Genomic DNA, 22,811 nt, shown 5'->3' on the forward strand with positions numbered 1-22,811 from the left:
CTTTTTAAATTAATGTAGGAACCTTTATTTTGGCACTTAGCATATACCAGCTTTTCTATTCAACTAGATTGTTAGCCTCTTTTTACATGCCTGGTACATATGTGGGATGGGTTTTGTCTCCTGAGAAATTTATCCTCTTATTTGATCATGGTGGTGATGACACTGCAATGAGTAGAACTCACTAACAGGAATCTTTGTAGGGGTCTATGATCTGGTCAGTATATTTTATTTGTTTTCAGAGACTAAAAATTAATTTGTTTAGAATATCTCTGTCCATGAGAATGAAAGAATCAAGACAACTTTATAGCTAATATTATAAGCATGGTTTCTGAAAGATTCCAGCTCTGTTTTAAATAGAGAGACACAGCCTTAAGCCTGAGGGAGTTTAGAATATTTAGCTTAGGTATTTTGAATAAGATAATAAATAATCTCAAACTAAAAATATAATTATGGTTGTTAGTGGTTCATCAAATCCTTACCCTTTTTCCTGGATACATAGTTGGAGTGCATTTTCCATCTTCTCTTGAAATTAGATGTTGCTGTGCGATTAAGTCTAGAAGTAGAAATGTGAATGAAAAGGATCCATGCTGTGTCCATGCCTGGCCTAAAAATTTCTACTAGGCAGAGCCACATTGGCTGGGTTCTAGAATAACAGTATGAAGCAGATTTACTCCAACTAGGAACATTTCTATCCTGATACATGGTAAGAAAAATACATTTATTGCATAAGGTCTCTATTTGTTTATATTTTTTTCCTAAGTGCAGCCTACCTTATACAAAGCAATATGTAGACTATAAAACTTTAGAGGCAAGATTTTTTTTTTTTTTTGAGATCAAAAAGTGGAGGACATATGCAAGGTGAGGCCAAAACGTTTGGGGAACCTGGAAGGTAGATCATCTGCCCTCAGAGTCTGCATCTCTAGAGAAGGTTGTGTGGGTGCCAGAACACTAGTGCATGTTGGCTTCTTCTTGCTATATTTGACAAGATATTAAGAGAAGGAGCTGAGCTTAAGACAGATCTGGGTGATTTGCACACAAAATTTGGAGAATGCTAATGACTTTTGTACTCTCAAGAAAGGAGACAAGTCTGAAAAAGAATTAAAGACAAATTGAAGTGAGCAACTGAGACCCATTAAGACTTCTCAGTGTAACAAAAGGACTCAGTCTTACAACACAGCTCAGATTAAGAGGGCTGTCTTCCCTCCTGTAGCTGCCATTGAATTTAGAGACAATCGCAAGACAAAGAAATAAGGAGCTCAGCTTTTTCTGACTTATTTCTTTTAGCCCGATAATCTCAAAATCTAGCCAGGTTGTCGTGAATGGCAGTATTTCATCTTTTCTTGAAACCTATATAATTTTGTTAACTGATGTCACCCAATAAATTTAATAAAATAAAAAAGAAGGCAAGAATAAGAACTTTATCTAAGAGAGAACCTTGGTTTGGGATGCTGGCATGTGGAAATGACTGGAAACAGATCGAGCAGAAGCCTTTTAAATTTTAAGCAGATTATTTTGTCGAACAACAAAGATTAATATGATCCTGTCCTGAAAAAGCCTGTGAGTTTACAACAGTGCCACAACCTACAAATGTGCAGCAGGGAGTAGGTTGTAAAAGCTGTAGCTCCCAAAGAGAACTTATTCTCAATGCCCACTTCATAGGTTGCTCTGGTATGTAATGGACCAAAGAAGTACTTCCCAACAAAGAGAGCCAAACACCATAGATGGAGCCAGAGTCCACAGACAATGAATAGAGAGATTCCATAGTACCTGCCCATCATGCTATGAACCAGGGAAACGTCAATGTGTTTTCTTCTATTTTCTGAAAGAGAGATTTTATTGCAATATGCAGTTATCCTGCCTGTGTGTGGTGTACGTCTGTATGTGTGTGTACACACTTCCTTTACTTCTGCCTACTCAGTGTCACTTCTCTTATGGTTAGGAAAATAATTAAGTGGCATGACTTCAAAGCAGCAGATATCAATAAGACAAGGGCAGAAGAGGAGAGCAGCTCTGTCTGTGAACACAGGATGGAGATTCCCTTGGGAACTGTTAGAAATAGCCGTGTATGGTTGAAACCAAGTCGTTATGGAAGAGAAGACAAGAAAATAACAGAGATGGGTTAATTTTACATATGTACACTGCTGGAATATAGGAACATTGGATTAAAATGGTCTTCTCCTTATGGGTATGCTGCATCTAACCAAACTGTTGGATGGGGCACTGACAGGCATTCAATGGGCATTTTATTGACATTTAATCATCACAGTAAAATGATCCCTTTTCTCTGTCTACCTTTTCAGGAAAGCAACTGTCTGACCATAAGACATGTGACTCATGACTTTTTTGTGTGATATATATTTAGAGAGCATGAAACTACAGAAATTGTGACCTGTGCTGCTGGGTTTTGTAACAAATTTAAGAGGATATTTCATATTACATAAATAATTCAAAATTGGCCCTGTGTAATATTGTTTCAGAAGCATCATCAGCCATAATGATAATGCATTGAGAACACTCCATTCATTTGTTCCCCATTCTTTCATTTATGTTCATCCATATCCTTAGTCATTGTCATTCAGAGTATGAAAAAATATGCTAAAAAGAATCTATAGACTCATCTTTTTTGGTATCATTTATTGATTTAAATATTTTATGTGACAGTTTGGATTTATACAGTAAATAAATGCATGACTTAAACAGAGTTTTGTAATGAATTTTGTAAATATAACACACAACTATCATTCCCACTTTGTTTTATAAGAATCTCAGGTTATCACTCATTTTTCATATATAAATTTACCTTATTCTGCAGTCTGTAAATACAAAGACATTTCTCATAATGAAACATGCTATTTACATTGTGCATGATTTAGCATAATTATAAATAAACATAATCAAATAAGTAAAAAGTGGTGTAACATGAAAAGCAAAAAAGATACAGTGGATGTTTATAACCCTATAAGTGCTTGCATACTTTTACATGTACTAGTATTCTTAAAATTCTAGTGAAATGAGGCATATTTTATGATTTCAGTTAGAAAAAGTTTCTATAAATCTGTACTACTGGATAAAGGAAAATATTTAAAAATATAATATGAAACACTAAATGAAGCTTTTTTATTAATGGTACAGGTTTAAGAGTGCATTCATCTTTTTAAAAAAACAAAAAACAAAAAACAAAAAATAGCTTGAAATTTCAAAATATATGCAATTTAACCATGCCCTACAGATATATTAGTATATTTACCTGGTATTATTCAATGACATTGTAATTTAAATTTGTGATAACTAGGTGTTTTAAAAGAAATGATTCACAAAGTAGAGTTTGATAGCAAAATAGCAGATATACAATATTATTTACATTGCAAGCCAAACCAAAAATTTAGACCCATGAAATTACAGCAAATGAATTGGAAAAAACATTAAAATAATTCATGTATCTGGTTTAGTAAAACCTACCCCATGCAGAGGAAGTGAATGAAAGCCTAACACATTATAACTGGGTTTTTTTAATTAAGAGAGTTGGGAAACCTATTTATTATTTATAGTGCTGGAACGTTTGATGGAAATGCATTGGCTGTTTATCTTATGCAATTAAATGAGCAGGCAAGCTTTTTTTTTTTTTTAATCTAAAGTTCTATTTAGGATATGAGACCCTTTGGTTTTATAAAATGGCTACTCACAGTTGAAGAGTCAGAATTCAGGTAGGTTGATTTTGAAATGAAGAATGATATGTATTATTTCTGGAATGCACTTAATTGGTACAATTTAAAAGCATAATGAGAAATGAGAGTTTTGTCACTTGATTATCAATGTTGTAATGTAGTTACAGGCAGCTGTTATAAAACTTAAGACTCTTCCAAGGCAAAACTCTCAGGAAGATTTTTTTTTTTTAAATAAGGAAAACACTGTTCATCCAACTCTAAGAAAAATCAGAAAGTCTTTCTCCCCATGGACCATTTATCTACTCGAACCTAACCTGACTTCTCTAGTATGCATAACCTGCCATGATAATGTGAATCAATTTCCACAGAGTCAGAGTAATTTTTGTTCATCTCTAGAGTCTTAAAGAAGACAATGATGAGTAGCTTGTAAATTTTGCCAATCTGGGCCTTACATATCAATTCAGCAGGAGACAACAAAATAGAAGGAAGAAATGGGACTGTGGATCACAGGTGTTTAAATTTCATCTTAATGTTTTCTATTTTCCTCAACCATATTTCTTCTCTTTTTACTTTCATTATTAAAAATGTTTCCCTCAAGAAATAGAAATGGTAAGGTTATTGAAGGTCAGTTTTCTTCATTTGAACAAGTATTAAGATTGTCTATCATTTCAAGACAAAGATTTTACCACAGAAAACCACAAGAAGGGAGTAATTGGTATTTTCATGGCTATCAATTTAAATGGTAGCTGCCTGATTTTTTCCTCACAATTTCAAAATAAATTAATCAATGCGAAGTACATAAAAGTTGATTAACAAAGAATTTCTTCCATTTTAAAGTTTTAAATTTTTCTGGATTTTTCATATTCCTTTCTTTGTGTGACTACCTGATTTTTTAGAATAGAAGAACTCTGAGGTGTATAAGAGAAGTCCAAATGAGAATAAGAACAAAAAATTCAAAGGTATTTTACTTAGTGAAGCATATCTTTCCAGAGAGAAAAAAAAAACTGTATAATTTCTATATGATTTTCTGTTAATGAACACAAACTTGTGTCATGGAGACAACTTCTTAAGTAGTTATAATCTAATAAGAATACACTAACATAAAAAAAAACATGAACAGAATAAAATGTTCAGGTTTGGAGATTAAAGATTCTTTGAATCTTGTTCAAGACTTGTTCAAATTATTATAGTGTCAAGGATGCCTGAAACGGAAGGGCGTACTCTTCCGTCTTCCTAATTTTTATTCTTTTAAATAAAATATATCACTTCTTTTTCCTTACGAATCAAAGACTCCACTAGAAATTATTGAAATTTTCCTGAAAAAAAAAAGGCTTTGGTTTGATATTTGTAAATGATTGATCCCTTGATATATCATAAAACAATCCAACCTGTGCCTTTCTACATTTAAGAACATGATAATTTGTTAATTCTGGTGAATAAGTCAAAACTGTGGTTATAAATAGCTATCTAAATATGCGCTAAAATCTCAAAGGCATTGGGCTAAGAAATATGAAATGCATTGTATATTGCTTTTTCAGTACAGTAGACTTGTAGAATTGATGGCAAATGTTTTCAAACCTCAGAAAAGAACCCAAAACACCATGTTATGTCAAACAGAGTTATAGAGGAGAGTACAAGAAATAAGACGTTTATCAGTTCTTTCTAGATAAAGAGCCAGTAGACTCAAGTGGCATTTGGTGTTCATCTTATTGGGAAGTATTTTTTAGAAAACAATATCCTTACAAATAGAAGAAGCTTCTTTTCTATTTCAAACTTTAGCAGTGTGATACCCAAGTAAAATTTTAGTGTTTGAAAATAAGAGTATTTTTCTAAATTAATGTGTTTGTAGGGACAAAAAAATGGGAGGTTGTCCAAAAAGTTTGGCCCTGATGCTTCCTGTGAGTGTTTAAATTCAGTGAAAAAGAACAACATATGTATATTTTTTAGACTCATGTTTCTCTTAATTGATGAAGCTAAGGTCTTGATTTTCTCAGTAATTTCTATTCCCAAATAATCTATATCTAAATGTTCATCTTTTTTTCCTTACTTCATGAATCCACAGTGTTCAATCATGTGAAAGTGAAACAGGGAGGCCCCAGCCAAAATACTAAAATACTATTTTCACATCCTTCATAAGAGCAAGAGCGAGAGTGAGAGCAAAGGAAGGTGGTGGGCAGAGGGAGAAGGAAGGAGGGAAAGAAAGACGGAATAAAAAAAAGAGAGAAGCTGAGGATACTGACAATGATTAAAGGCCGAATTAGTTTACTGCATGTAATATCTATACCTAGAGCCCACTAATTTTACATTCACCAAAAGTCTTATTCAGAAATAATATCAAACTTTTTTGATATTCAAGTTATAGCCACACTTGATATTTGGACTCTTGTATGGTTCTCATTGTCATAAAGATTGTACTAATGTTTAATTAGATAATACAGCAAATATTCATTGAAGACATAGCACCGAATTTTCCTGAAGGAAAACAAATTCTATACTGTTGGATATATATAAAGCAAATTTTATTATATTCTGTTAAATATGAATACTGTGTTTAAATATACAGTTGACCTTCAAACAATGTGGGGGTTAGGGACATCAGGCAGTTGGAAATCCATGTATAACTTCTGACTCCCTGAAAATCAGTTGTCCCTGGGTATCTGAGAGGGATCGGTTCTAGGACCCCCGCAGATAACAAAATCCGCAGAGGCTCAAGTCCCTTATACAAAATGGGGTAGAGCAATTCATAGTTGGCCCCCCACATCCACAGATTCCTAACCGCAGATCAAAAATACTGTTTTCAATCTGCGGTTGGTTGAATCTGCAGATGTGAAATTCAAGCGTAAAAAGTGTCAACTGTATGTTTATTGGAAAAAAATCCGTGTATAAGTGGACAGTTCAAACCCATGTTATTCAAGGGTCATCTGTAATCAGTGGGCATTACCATCTATTTTCAGGTTTCTTCTAGGTTAGCAAGATTGGGCTCTAGGTAATTTTAATATAAGCAAAGTCTGAATTTTCTCCTATTTTCCCTATTGGTGTACCTTCTTTCTCTTTGTTGCAGTACAGCTGAAACAGATTAAGATTTCATATATGCTCATAAAATGGGATACCTCCTATAGTTGAATTTTAGTAGGAGAATTCTTTTAGACCAAAAAAAAAAAAAAGTGTTTTTAAGGATCAAAAGAAAAAGCAATGAGTACTTATTATTCCAGGTCATAGAGTTATATAACAAATGAAAAGGAAGGATTTTATAAGGGCCTGGTAATACACTTGAAATGAATTAAAAAGATAGAAATAATCATTTTGGCTGCCATCTACTCATAATTATCATTTTACAACAAGAGCAAAAATTAAAGAAATTGTTTGAAAAACACCCTGAATTACTATAGTTAATTGTATAGTCATCTAGTTTACCTAGACCATCTTGGCTAGAATGAGATATATCATAAGAATTAATTTCTAGTCAAATAATATAAAAGCAATGTATCTGAGGCTCCAAGTCAAGGTTAAGTTTTGATTTCAATATGGCAATTTATACCAATAAAATTTAAAGCGGGGTTTCAAGTCATTGAAAAACTGTCTGGTCACGCCAGTATTTTGTTTCACTTTAACTGTGACGCTTTGAATTAAAAAAGCTAAATAAAGGAGGGGAAGCTTTTAAATGATTGTACACAAAATTATTGATACAGATCACCTCAGTCTCGAGATAAAGCCATACTCTCTTGCTAGCCTTGAAAGTTAGTGATATTGACCATAAAGAAATGTTTCTTGGGAGGCAATAATAGAACTGTTCTAGGAGGTTTCATTGGGTATGGAAATGCATAATAACTTGTTAGAGGTGATGTAAAGGTATACTTGTTGTTCAAATGATTTGAACTTAAATTAGCTTTGCCTTAGATTTTATTGAGAAGTTTGAGATGCTCTGTTCTATATCCTAATGTGAAAAATTCTCAATACAGTGTTATTTGACTGAATTATCCTTACGCTTTATATCATTATAAATAGTTTATTATTTTAAGTAAAAAGAATGTTACCAAATATACAGACCATGGCTCAATACCACAATTTATAAGTTTGTCTTACTTATGACATCTTCTACAAATTTATTTCTTGCCATAAACAAAAAAACATGAAGGAAAAATAATTGAAATGTAATTTATACTTATGTGTTATTTCCAGGGGATAAAACCTTAAGGGGTCCATCAACAAAATTATTTTTCTTTCTGTGTTGAACTTGATACATTCAGAAAATTTTCTAGTATTCTGACTTTTGCATTTAAGTAACTTGACTCTAAGGAGAAAGCAAATCTTCTAAATTTTTTTAACTGATAATTCTGATTAAAAATTGTTCAGGTTTGTTTCCTCCTTTTAAAATTTCTGTTCTAATCTAACTCTGCTTGACTAATTACATGACGGAAAAATCTTTGATGGTTTGTAAGAGGCTGCCTAACCACTTTTAATTTTGGAAGACAGAGTGCAACTTCATCTCTCCCACAGAATACCATCAGGTGCTCCGGGGTGACTCTCTCCCAGGCTCCGACTCCCTGGAGCATCCCCGAATGAGATGGATAGGCCTATGGCGTCATAAAGGCTTTTATCTACTCTAAAGTTGAGCACTTGTCTCGCTAGCAGCCAAATCCCAATTTGAGAACAATGTGAAAAAGAATATGGAATATAGTAAAGCCCCAGAAATAATTTTATAGATTTTAGAACATAGAATAAATATTTCTCATTCTTTGTGATTAAATTTTCTTGCTGGGGAAAGATATAGTTTTTAAAATGTCAGAATTTTAAAAAAGGATGTATAAAATAGAATTGTATTTTTCTCACTGAAATTTAGCTCTTCCAGGCATGTTTTAAAAGGAAAAAAATGTTTTGTTTTACTATCACTTGCACACTGATAGTCTGTTCTTTTGTGCTAATTTTAGTGGCTTTTCTGTGACATATGGCAGAGCTAGTATTTGGCCTTCTTTGTCCCTTCGGTCCAGATGTTCTGACACTTTCATTTACCTTCATCAGTGTAACCAAGACTAGTTCTATCTGCCACCTCCAGAGAGTTTCTATATATAGCTCTGTGAGTTTCTAATCCCAGTTTCACTGATAACGTACAGCTGGCTGAGAGGTTGACATTACCTCCTAAGAACACTAAAAATGGCTTGTGAAGGATTTTTCTCCTTTCTTTTTAAAATAAGAATGACCAGCAGCCAAATAGTTCATTTGGCTTTCATTAAACCACACATTATTAGGAAAACTGCCTTTCCTTTATGAGTATTTATACCTTTGTGAAGAAAAAAATGAAATCTTTTTGCTTACTCTCATCTAAAGCTCCTGCTCATCCCACCCCCTCAATCTGTCCTTGGGTTCCGAATCTGATGTGTAACTGCTGGGCAGAGAAAAGGGAAGAACTGTCTTTAAAAAGTGAGGTGATGTGAGAAGACATTTTGCACAGTTCTGATTTTACCACAATTAACACACCACTGTCCTACTTGTATTTAATTGCTTTTAATACACCACAATAAAATACATTTAGTAGGATCCCTTCTTGATCTCCAAATAGTGAAAAGGCTACAGAGGAAGATTAAATATAAACTGAATCCCTTATTTTTAAAATATATATCAAAAGAATCAGAAACAAGCTATTACTTAGGCTTGCCATTTAATTCTTTTGTCACTTCTGCTTTCAAATAATAAGCAACAGTACTTAAGTCTAACATTAAGAATGATCTGATCAGCAACTAGATGAATTAACTGAGAGGAAAAATTCACTGTAATTTAATAGATTCAAATTAACTATTTTCATCATTTATAACAATCAAAAAGAATGCTTATTAAGAGTAAGGCATCCAATGATACATAAAAAGATAACTGTCAAAATTTTCTCAGTGAATCAGCAATCCTGTTTGCTTTTTATAGGAGAATTTTCTAGATTGTTGGCAGGAGGATGCTAACTTAAGTTTTGCTGTGGATAACAGAACTTAAAATACTAGCAAACCCACCACCGTTCCAATTGAGTTCAGATCCATGATTAGAAGAAAGATTACCCAGCTAGGCAATGATAGGAGCTATAAACTTATTTAGAGGCTTAGGAATGGATCCTAAGCTTATATGACTGCTGTATAATAATCCGATGCTTAGAAGATCCTCAGTATAACATAATTGCTTTTAGCTGTAATCCTAATATGTTATTCTAAATGATGGAGGGGTAATTTATTAAAAGTGAATATTACTGACTGTGCCACATTTGATTAAAATTATATTTTAAGAAGTAAAAGTAAAAATATAAATTATTCATTTTGAAATTTGCAAGCTTTAGTACTATCATCAAAATAGCTGAGAAGTACAGGCTATTTTCAATATGACTAGATAATCATTTTCAGATGTTTATTAATTATACTATAAAAGACTTTCAACCATATTGTGAAGCCAAAGTGCTATCATACTTACTAAACGTTTGCCATCATAGGAAATGGTGGTAATAAGCTCTTTTTATCTTTAATCTTTCATCTGCTAAGACCTTAACAGACCAACAGTTAAATTAATTAACTTGTCCCAAGACCAATCTATATTTTTGCAAAGCCTACATTCTCAATCAACTCATCCAACTTATGTTCTACTTTACTAATGTATCCATCCTCGACTGTTCCTTATTATATACTACAAAAATCTGAAAATCTGAGCATTATACACACACACATCTCGAGAGAAAAAGAAAAAAACATAGTGAGAGAGATATTTAAAAAAATACAACAGAAATAGTCTGATAGGAGTGTATTACTTATAGCATATATACAAATGAATGTCTTTTGAGATAGACTAAGCATGTCATTTGCTCAGATAATTTTTATCTGAATCATACTTGCTGCTCATTTTGCTATAGTAGAATGGTGACTACCTTTTAAAAGTCCACATCAGCTATGTTATTGCTTATATAGAACATGTTTCTGTTTCCCTAAAAGTTCTATGAAGTGCACAGAAGTGCAAGTTTCATATGGTATCATCACCATGGCTTAAATTATTGCTTGAAAGGTTGTTTATAAGGTATTGCTAGGGAATCATTTTTAGCTGAATGTACAGTTCAACATGAAAAGTACAGAGTGAGACTAAGTATTAAGTTGGTGATTTTTCATAACTTAACCATCAAAGGATTCAGAAATAAGGCTGTCACTTCGACAATTGCGTCTTTGTCCAAAAGTGTATAGTTTATATATCTGTGGTGAAGATCAGCAAATATTGTAACATACTGCACAGCTCTGGCAGTAATTAAGAAAATGGTGCCATGTCTAGCATTCCTAATAGCCCTATAGTGAGCAATATTCATCCCTCATGCTTATCAGTGTTGATTTCTGTCTCTAATAAGTTTGAAGACTCATACTCAAGAAGCAGACCATAAATTTGAAATCAACGCTAAATTAAAACTTGTGAAACAATGCTATGAAGCTGAGAGCATTTAGCCTTCAAAATAACTACGATTGAAATAACATATTTCTATCTCTGTCAACTTGTATTTACTCCTAGTAATTGGGGTTATTTGAATACCCTTCAATGATTCCCAAGTCTGGCTATATATTACCATTACCTAAGGGGATTTTCTAAGTACAGATTCCTAGGCCGCACCTGTGACCTACTGAATCGAAATCTCTGAAGGTAAAGCCCAGTAATTTGTATTCCTAAAAGATTCCTAGGTAATTCTTATGAAGCCAGCTGGATACTGCCAAGCTAAGTTGATCCAATGAACAGCATCATTTCTTAATGAGGATGGGATGGCAACAAGAGACTAGACTGAAGCCATGTGGTCTGCTCACAATACATTAGAGATAAAAACAAACTTTACTTCTCTACACCCAAAGTCCTTCCAAAATGTCACTTCTTTAATCTGAAAATAGCTACATTCGACACATACACACACACAATATTCATTACTCTATAAGACTAAAACTATTTTATAATATGAGATCAGCTGTGATTTTTTCTGTTATAAATACATTGATGACATTTTTTAATGAAAGGAAGAAGGAAGGAAAGAAAAAACAAAGGAAAGAAGGAAACAGAAAAGTGGCAGGACAATAATACTTAGGTTTCAATTGTTTGAATCAAGTGTGAGGAAGGAATTTTGCACACTATCTCAGTATATTCTGACAAGATTTATGTTAATCTGTATATAATATCAGTGTCTGTTCTTCAGTCACCCCCATGAGGATGCTGAAATTGAGTCCATAGCTGGGGTCAATTTATCCATTTAACAATAAAATTTGTTCAATCATTTTAACACAATTTATGCGTATGTTAAATCAGCTGGTTGTGAATTAAGTATATTCATATCAGAGCTACCCACAAAGGATCATCATTCAGAATAAAATATGTTAAACTTTAAAAAGTCTCTCGCAAATCATATTTTTCAGGCTGTATCTAATAAGATATGTTTATAGAACCTCTGAAGTGACAATTTTTGTGAATATCTGTAATCTCATATAAGAAATAACCAGGTTACAATATAGGGCTTGGTTCTTGAACTTCGAGTTTATAGGTGTTATTGGCTGAAAGGCATCTGGTGCCACCAAAGCCTATTTAGAGTCAAATATATTTCGTTCTAAAGGAACATTCAGTGAAGTTATAACCTTGTGCTTGGAATCAGACTGTTTTTTGAAGAAAAAGCAGAGGGAGGAGCTGTAGATGTAAGTAGTACCCAGCACAACTGGAAATGGTTAGTTCACTTCAAAAACACATTGTTACTTGGGTCTGAAGTTGTGTAGATCTTCCTATGAGCTTGAAATGGGCATCAGAAACTCATCTTGTGGCCATGTTAGGTTCAGAGGTTCAGAAAGGATGGTGTTTGATAGGGCCAGACCTGAGGGGCTGGGATGGTTTCCAGTGACAGCATGGAGTAAGAGAGGGTCTAGGCATGGGCTACATAGTGCTCAAAATGCATGACAAGATAGAAACCTATGCATAGAAACTTTACTTTCTGATCCACAACCCACCCTCGGCATCCAGGAACCCAAGGAGCCTTTGAGAAATATATTTAATGATGGTCCTAATTTTGAGCTCCCTCTCTATACTTCACAGCCTCATATACACTATTTCAATTGGTAGCAATATAATCCTGTACAAAACACTAAGCCTCTTAGTTTTCCAAATTCTCTGTGGCTTTGCCTTTTGTATGTATCAATTTAATTTTGCTTTATTGCTGGAACCCTTTGTGAGTGCTTTTAAGTTGTTGTCCTGTTTTGCTCAGTTTTTCTTGGAGAGGCACACACTTCTGCATTTTCACAATAAAACACTATATACTTGATACCATTGTCACTGGACAAGAGGAACAATTGTGAGACCGTGAGAATTCATGTTTGAAGTGCTAAATCCCCAAACTCACTCTCAAATCTTAGTAGGTCATAGTTCACATATAATCAGATATTAAAATGGAAACCCCAAATAATTTAAAATATAAGAGATAAATATTGAGGCAGATTTTAAATAGTTGGGTCCTTCACACCACACTACACAGTCAATAGACCCAACTATATGTGTTCTCCAGGCATTGAGTATTTTTCTTTTTATTATGGCTAATGTTACCTATTTATTAAGGTTCATAAAGCAACATGGCACAGATGTTTTCAGTACATACGGGGGTTTCTGACTTTGTTAAATGCCTGATTTATTTGCAAATGATGACAATTTCTCTATCAAAATGACACTGATGCCAATGAAAAGCTTGGATACTGATGGCTAGTCATAAAGTAACTTCTTCAAATTCATTGTTTGAAAGAAAACTAAAACAGAGGAGCTGTAGGTGCCAAATTATATTTAAAATATCCCTTTTAGAGGGGGTTCAAGCCATTTTCCCAGTTTAATACCACTTGATTTCTAATGAGACATCCACTTAAATTCCTTTTAATCCACCACACTAAAATGCATGATGTGTGTAATAGTTTGTAGGTGAGAATTCTATATAGATGTTAGTCAGATAAAGTACCAACTACTACTCATTGATATAGTCACAATTTCTAAAGGAAGATATGTGGACTGTATAATATAGGACAAAAATATAATGCTTTTCCACAGCTTCTAAATTCTATGACTGCAGCTAGAATGAATAGCCATTTTAAACAGTATCTTGCAAACATATATAGCAACAGTGTAACTATAATAAACTGTACTAGGTTGGCAAAATGGTAACAGATTAGACCATTGCCTCAGTCTATAGCTTCAACGATATATTTAGATTATATTATGTAAAAAATGTACTTTTTATTTGGTCTGTGATATATAATACAGATCTCTGGCATAGTCTTCATTGTGACCTTTGTGACAATGTAAACAGCCACTTCTTCACTAAGTAAAATTATTTAAACTAAAAAAGAGTTTGTTATTCTTCTGACAAACTGAATGTATATACAGTCCTTGTCTTGGGCTGTATTACTATCACCAGATCATAAATGGTGATTTTCAATGATTATTTTAAAATATGCTCCCCATAGATGATCTTAAGTATAGAGAGAATAGCCATATGTTTAGAGTAGTTGCTTAGACAAATCTTTACAAGAAGCAAAGACAGATTGGATGACTCTTGAAGTCCTTTTCAGCCTTACAGTTACAGAACACGTTGTTTACCACCAAAACATTTATTGATTTACCATATCATAATAAGCTCTAAGTGACTGTGCAGTATAAGCATAAGTGACTTCAGTGAGCTTGATTCTCTCTCCATGCTCTTGTGCTATAAGAAGTCCATCAGTGTAGCTAAGGTGTTTCTTATTCCAGGCATGAGGACTGAGGTGCTCCTGGCCTGTTCTGTCCACACTGACTGTATACCTGGCCCCAGTTCCCTGTGAAGGGAATGCGTTAATCTTCCTATCCTCAGTCTACACAGCCACCTGTAAACACTGTGGCCTTTCACTTTATGTGGTTAAACAGAGACCTAGACTCAGGGAAGAGAGGAAAAGGCAAGGATTCAGAGAGCTAAGGGCCTAGGTCTTGTCCCACAGGAAGCATTGCACTAAGCCCCAAGGCAAGGACAGAGTTCAACAATTATGACCTTGATCACCATTATAACAAATACTTTGCATATCTAAGTGTGTTTTCTAGCCACACATTTAGAGAACTTAAAAACACTAATTAATAAAGCCTTACAGACTACACTGGACACTAGTGAGTAAGCTCCTTGGCTGAGTTATGTCATTACCAAATTATAATGCAGCCAAATTCCCTGACCGGAAGAAGAAATATATTGCATTTGGTAGACATAAGCTGCCAATGAGTGTGCCTACTGGAGTAAGAAAATGGCCACCCCAAAGTTTTAAGAAAAGAAATACTTCAACTCATTAATCTCAATAGAAACTTAGGTTTTATATCTGATCCAAATAGAAGGACTCTGGGCACTGTGCTCCTAATTTCAAGGTGAGTCTGTAATAATATTTTCATGCAGGGTTAATTATTGGAAACTGGTCCTCATTTTAACAGAACATGCGATGAAAACCTATCTGTAACTATGGTGACTACTGGGTCTGAAGGTTAGACCTACTTCAGTGTTCTGAAAGTGATTCACTGACTGAAAAGCCACATCAATCAAACTGCAGAAGAACATTTTTTTTTTTTAATTTCAAAGCCATGACATGGATTTTTTCCTTGCTTTTTATTATGCAAGAAGAAACGACACCCTACACCTCTTTTGCAGTAATGCCGGTGTCTAGGAATTCGCTCCCAAGAGTGGCCTTAGGAGGCAGCCATTGGGAAGTGGGGGGAGGAGAGAGCATGAACATGTCATTTCGTAGGATACTGTTTATTAGAATGCAGTTTAGTATGCTGCAAAAACTACCTATATTTGTAAGTGCTAGTTGCAAAAGGTCCAGTATAGAGAGCATTTTATTTTAACTGATATTTGTTAGAAGATGGCAAAAGACCTTTCTTTAATCTTGGTTACAGATATATCTGCTATTAGGAAATTCCATTTCCTCTGGATTCTATGCTACATTAATTAAATCTAAAAGATATATTTACTAAGCAGACATACAATGTTTTCTCAACATCTGAAATCCTTGGTTATATGTATTCTCAGTCCAAGCACTAATGTCTCTAGACAAGTAAAACTATATTCAATTAATAGGTTAGAGTTACATAATATACCAACTATACAGTAGCAGATTCCGAAGATCTAATAATGTTGTGTGAAATGTAATTATCTAGAAGAAGAGACATGTATAAAAATAGGTAATATCCCTAAAATATTTTGCTGAGTTACAGTTCTTCCTGCCAGGAAGTTTACCACACTGCCATGATATATGTATGAAATGTCTATTCAGAAAAACAAAATTAGAAAATATTCTTCACATACCAACTCACTAAATGTAGGAATATATAATCAAAACTGGCTCTCAAAAGTGATACAAATATATAGGGAAAGATATCTGTATGTGTGACAAACAAGGGAACGTGAAATCTATATATTGGTTAGCTTCGAAAGGGGACCCATACTTATAATTAACATATGTATGATCAAAAACACTCATATGGATGGACACGCCTCATTCCCCCCACACCCTCCAGTTTTTTTATTGACAGTCATCACCCACCTTTTTCTAGGATTATTGCCTGACATAACAGAAATTCCGCTGCTTGTTCTCAGCAAAGCAGTGAAAGAGAATCTCTCTCCACAGTTCTGCTGGGACCCATGTTCTGGGCTTGTGCTTTTGGAGGAGTCTCTGATCCATCGCAGGTCTCAGAGGCTTGTCTCCCGGAGGAACATGGTGCCAATGTTGTAGGAAACCTTTTTTATTCTTGATGAAGAAAGAGAAGGCTTTGGTGGCTTAGGACCAGTCCTTACCTCCAGGAAATAGCAGATCCCAGGGATTTCCTTTGGAAAGTTGTCTGGAAGCTCTTCACGGGACCGAGGAATGAACGTGAAACTTTCTTCCCGTTTTAATAATCTAAGAAGAAAATAGAGATAGTGTGAGTCAAATAAGCAGGAGAGATGTGAATAAATGGACAGAAATGTTAAAGATTCAGGAAGCCAATCAATGGTTGTGCTGATGTCAATACCTCTATTCCTTTGTATTGATGTGGCCATCATAGGATTCTAAATATTTGGAAATGTTATTTCTCAGGAAAGATCCCTTCATGCTACAATAATAATAAAAACACAAAGCTGTTCTCGGTACTACTTGAAAATATTTGTTCAAGCTTGATTTCTTTCTAAAGAGCATTAGTTGAAAATATTGTTCAAATTTGATTACTTCCCTAAACAAAAGGCTAAAGAAACTGCATAATATAAGTTTTTATTCAAACATGAAAGGTTTAACCTTTATGTTTTTTAAAACCTGCCCATATTCTAGAGCATTCCTTCAGTTTTCTAGATTCTCAATAAGTTTTAAATGTGTGCCCTTTGTCTCAGACACGTAAATCAAGTCTTTAGTTTTGTAGAACAACGTTCATGACTCCGATGTCTCTGATATTGATGACTGACTTCTGACAATACGCATTTTCTAAACTCAATAGCATTCTTGGTCCAATAGCTTAATTCATCCCTTCCAGTCACACTTAAAGACTCTTTTCCAGTACACTAACACTGGAGATTTACTCTTGTCCAGTTCCACGAAAAGTTCAGTTTGACACTCAGACCTAAAAATGTGACCCAGCAATTCTATCTATCTATCTATCTATCTATCTATCTATCTATCTATCTATCTATCTATTTATTATGCCTATAGCACCCGATCTTCCTAGCTGGTCTCCCATCCAAGTGCTAAACAGGCCCAACTCTGCTTAGCTTCCAAGATCAGATATCTGGGCTTGTTCAGGGTGGCATGGCCGTAGACCATGGACCGTGGCTCCACTGGGGTGTGAACTCAGGACCTTCTGCATGTAAAGCAGACATGCTAACCACTACACTATGGAAACACCTTCCCCAGCAATTCAATTTAGTTCAATAACTCATAGGCAGTTTCTTATTGCCCAAGAAATGTCTCCTAGACACTCTTCAGAATATAATGATAAGTAGAACACAACCAAAGAAGCTCAAAGGTTTATCGACAGAGACAGAAAATGAAAGAAGTAGAAAATAATAACTAAGTAACAAAAACACAGTAATAGAAAAGTAATATGAAACAAAATGGGCTATATATCATAAGAAGGTAGATATAAATGGTGTTGAAGTCTAAAAGAGGAAAAATGTTTGCAGGGGAGGACACAAAGCCTTCATAGAAGAGATGGTGCTTAAAAATGGGAAGACTTTCACCAAGTGAATGCGAAGTACAACATAATCTAAGGTTTAGACACCAGAAAATTATGAACAGGTTCAGCACGTTTCCAACCATTTGATAACATCACAGAATAAGGTAAGAGTGAGAGTTAAGGCTGAAGTAGTAGGTTAAGGCAAAGTTTTGAAACCTTAAACTAAAAGTTTAGACTTTATTTGGAAGGCACAGTGGAACCAAATTCATCACCCTTTTCCTAAAAATAATTCATCCTCGTAAGACAGGTTAATGTTAACAAGTCATGCAATGTAAGAGATGGGCTGGGTAAAAGAAATCATTGTGACAGAGAGGAAGCAAAGTCAAAAAAGGCAATGAGTAGAGGGAGAACAAAGGATGTGTGAAAATGTAAAATTATTGCACGAGCAATGATAATCATCTATACACTAAGGAAAAGAATAAAAAATAATCTTTCCTTTTCAAACATCATTAATGGATAAAAAATATTCTCTGAAAATAACAGTTGATGGTTCTAATAACTACTACAATATGAACAATCTACATTTACTTTTATGAAACAGAGTTGTAATATTTTGCTTTGTAAAGGATTTAAAAATAGTTCTAATTCACCATTCCTTAAAAAATATCACACAATGATTATATTAACAGGATATAAGGAAGTGGAAGTGAGGCTCTAACATTTCAGAATTCTTTCAAATGCCTTATTTCATTTCATCCATATAACATAATCCTATGAGAAAGTAAAATATGCTCTTCTCTAACACATTTATGGAGGGTGAAAGTGAGTCCAAAATAAATTAGAGTGATTTGCTCATGGAAGAAGCAAGACAGTGGGCACTGACACTGGAATCCAGCTCAGTTAATTCCTACTCAAGCTTAGCCCTACAGCAAATAATAAGACTATACTAATATAGTTTCCACCACAAAGCAACTAAACTGAGATAGAGGTGGGGAATTAACGACAATCAGAATGGAAGATGTCAGTACTATGTGATTTTTATTTTCACAGCATTGATTTTCTTTACATATACAATATAATCGGTCACTTCAGATATATGTTCAGATTCTCTAAACAATAGTTTAACTTATCAATGAATTCCACAACGACTTTGCTTAGCTCAATTAGAACGATCATTGATGTACACATGTGGATATCAATCAGTGATGCCAATCAATCAATAAACATTGGCTGAGTGTCTGTGACATGCTAAAATAAAATAGTACTCTTAATGGAGGAGAGTAAGCAGGATGCACTGAATGATTTAAAAAAAAAAAAGAAATAGTGATAGAAACAAATTAGCAATACAAGGCAGTATATGGTACTACACATGATACGATCTAAATTTTCCTAAATTCTGTAGGAAAAAGGAAGAAATGATGGCTGTGGATTTTAGTACGAAAGTCAAAAACCAGAGCAATAAAGTTCACTTCCACCGACAATAAAATAGATCATAAGCTTAATCTTTCCAACAAGTTTCCTTAAAGACCCATAATCAACAAATGAGAGAGAGCTACATTTCCCTCTCCCGATACTTTAAGCTCTCTAATTTCTCTTTCCCAGCTTGCTTGCTTCACCAAGGTCTTTATATTTTGCTATAATTGAGATTTTCTAACAGTGAAAAATAAATTGGGGTTACATCTATGAACGTACTCATAAATGGCTAAAAGAAGAGTGTGCTAGCTGCTTCGGATGTCAGGACTTAAATAACTCACTGCACTTTGCTGGGAGGAAACTCTTCACAATAAATTGATCTCTTGACATTTTAAATACATCTCATATAAACCATGCTGAAAAATCACAGAGACAACAGTTTTTATGGAGTTTTATTTTTGTTCGAGTAAACATTTTGGTGTTAACAAACTAAATACAGTTTTATATTTCAATAATAAAAATGAGAGCACAGAAGAATAAATTGGTCCAGGCTTCTGTGATACCCAGGAGTTAGTAACCTTTGTATATATGAACAGTGAAGTACAACATTCAGATAATTTCCAGCAGGACAATCTGAATGAGTTATGAGTGAGTCTGTGTGGGAGGTCAGGGGAAACGTTTCACACAGCTTGCCTGGTGATGACATGAGTCATGGTGCTGGGTAAATGATCAAATGTGCATACAGGAATTAGGAATTTTAGACAGTGATCACCCCCAGAACTTCTGATCCCCTCTGAAATGCTTTATTAAGCCCAAATCCCAGGGCTGGCTCTAAAGCTCTGCCTAACAATCCATTCGTTCAGCAACTTAGGACTGGAAGCTTAGATTCTACATAAATCTAAATTAATCCCTAGCTGTAATCCCCTACTGGTTGATATACAACCTGGGAGTTTCAGCAACTTGTTTAGTATTAGGAAGCCACACAAATCATAGTTTACCTGCCTGTCACCCTTCCTTCTCTCAACAGAGTTTTTTTACATATTGATTTTCAAGCTGCTTTGGATCAATGGGCGGCCCCCAAGCATGCAAGAAGCTTGATAGCATGGAGGTGCATGGAGCTGCTCTTTCACCACTGCAGACACGAAGCTGCTTTCTGATCCACTCAGCTCTTGTTTGAGTGCCCGTTTTCCCATGTTTTCACCAACTAACAACTGTTGTTGGTGTTTTTTTTTTTTTCCTTGGGTAGGGGGTGTGTTTTGCTTGTTTATTTTAGTCTTTCTCTTTCATGTTAAAAGTGTTCAACAGAAGACTAACATCCTTGGAAGTCTCTAGTTAAGTGTGAAGTATTAAAATCTGATTGGATTTATGAGTGGCAAAATTTTGTGGAAATGTAGGTTTCCCCTGACCATTTCATTAGGGCTCCCAAATATCCATATATTTAGTGTTTTCCCTTGGACTGATTTGCTCAAGAAACAATGTTGCAATCATTCCTGTGGGATTATACCTGGCTTCCGTAATTCTGGAAGCTGAATGAAGGAAAGAGGCTGGGAATCTCACTGATCAGTATGTAGACTTTTCCTTAATCCCCTTTATTCACCTGCCTGCGTTTAGAGCCCCTTTGGCTCAATATCTCAGAAAAACAAACCTCTTATATACTACTAGAGTTCCTCCCCCCACCCCCAAATCTACTTTTTTCTTACTACCCAGTTGGAAACTACATTTCCCAATTTCCCTTGCACTAAGGTTCTGAGTGATTATTAGGTTCCCACAATTAGATTCAGTTGCCTGATTTGAGTGGCAGAAGTGAAATAGATTCTATTTTCCTTTGACAACTGACTATTAACACTGGCTATCAAGATTACAGTTTTACAGAAGGACCCAGTTTCTAGCTTCCTAAGTGTGAAGAAAGTGGCCCAGTATTGGTGGCTTTTTCAACTGACTGGAATACATATTTTGGCATACATTTTTCAGCTTCCTGATATTCAAAGGCTGGTATGGCTGTGGCTCCAGAGGTGGGAGTTTCCCCGACTAGTCAGTTTTATAGTTTGGGTACATCATTTCAAGATATCCAGCTTGGAACCTGTTCTTTTATCCGTTCCATTGATTCTATAAGCATATCATTCCTTGCATTAAATCTTTCTGTTTAAAATATATGGAGTGGTTTCTACTTCTTGTATATTCTCTGGAGTTTCTCTAGTCATATGTTTAACCTTGTAGATTAATCCTCTAATTAGCTTTCTCTTTGTCTCTGTCTGTCTGTCTCTCTCTCTCTCCATGTGTGTGTATAATGCTATTTAGATTTAGAGCGAATATGTTTGCTTCTTATCTGTACCCTTTTCTGTAGGACCTGAGACTTCAGCTTTCTCTAATGTACTAAGCCAAATACCACTCATGTACACATTTTCCATCTGCATGTCTTCCATTAAGTTCTTTTTCATTCCTTGTATGTACATGCTGGAAGAGGTTTATACTTCTTTTATGGCTTTACTACCATTTCATTATTGTTTCGGAAGAGATTAATGATAAATTCAGGTGTTCCATCTGCTGGGTTAAATTAGAAGTTTCTGTTGTTGCTAATTATTCATCTGAATATCTTTTTGCCAAGGAATGTATTTGGACTAATTATAATGGAATTAGATACTATGTCTTAGAGTGTTGGGAAAGGATGACAGTTCTGAAAAATGAAAATGAAAAAATGAAGATTCCTTGTATTTTGTAAGTATTCTGTAGTTCCTGATTTTTTCCTATTCATTTTCTTCTTTCTACCTGAGTGGAAGAAAAGAAGAAACTGTGCTCTGTATTTCTGCTTTGTGCTTCACTGCTCCAAGATCTGATGCAGTTTGAAGTTAGGCCCAGTGAAACTATAGTTATTGAGTCAGGTAGGCAGCATAAAATCCTCTGAAATTTAATGATTCATTCTCTGAAAATAACACTTAAGTCCAAATAAGGAAAGTAAGAATCGAGCTCACTGTGAAATAAAACAGAAGAAGGATCTCACCAAATTATTATGCTTTTTAAGGTTACAAACATTTTAAGTTGCAGATTTCATGGCAATTTTCTAAGATTGTTACTTTGCAGATTTTAAAATTCAGGCTAATGGATAAGTTATCAAAAAGGGATACTTTCCCTGTATGGTATCCTGAAAATTTTAAGGCAAGAAGCCTCAGAGACACTACTGTGACACCCCACCTCATTTCTTTCTGCAATCACCCTGAGTTAACAGTTAATAGCAAATCATACTTACTATGGATTTCATAGTCTGAATACTTAGTGTTTGCTAGAGCATGCACATTCTGACATGCATTTCCTGTTTGACTGCCAAAAGTAATGCTTGTTAAATTCTTGAATTTCAAAATGCTGAATAGCTAAAGATGATTCCACACGATTGGCTTCTGCAGACATTGTCAATTTTGACCTTTAATAGCCTAAAAACTCCCTTTAACAAACTAAATATCAATAGAATTTAAAATTCAAAATACTAAAAATTTTTATGTCTACAGGCAGAACTTAAAAAAGAGATGACAAATGAGGGATTATAAAAGATAACTATAATTAGTACTTATAAATTAAACA

General features: G+C 34.5%; 1 protein-coding gene across 1 annotated transcript in view; it reads right to left on the reverse strand.

Moving 5' to 3' along the window:
- Positions 1–2,617: 2,617 nt before the first annotated feature.
- Positions 2,618–22,811, reverse strand: part of GUCY1A2 (guanylate cyclase 1 soluble subunit alpha 2) — a 200,876-nt gene continuing 180,682 nt past the window's right edge. The window contains exon 6 of the mRNA XM_023535399.1: positions 2,618–16,582. Coding sequence (XP_023391167.1) covers positions 16,375–16,582 — 208 coding nt within the window. The 3' untranslated portion in view covers positions 2,618–16,374. The remainder of the gene's footprint in view (positions 16,583–22,811) is intronic.

This window comes from Pteropus vampyrus, unplaced genomic scaffold (genome assembly GCF_000151845.1).
Source record: "Pteropus vampyrus isolate Shadow unplaced genomic scaffold, Pvam_2.0 Scaffold139, whole genome shotgun sequence".
Lineage (NCBI taxonomy): Eukaryota > Metazoa > Chordata > Mammalia > Chiroptera > Pteropodidae > Pteropus > Pteropus vampyrus.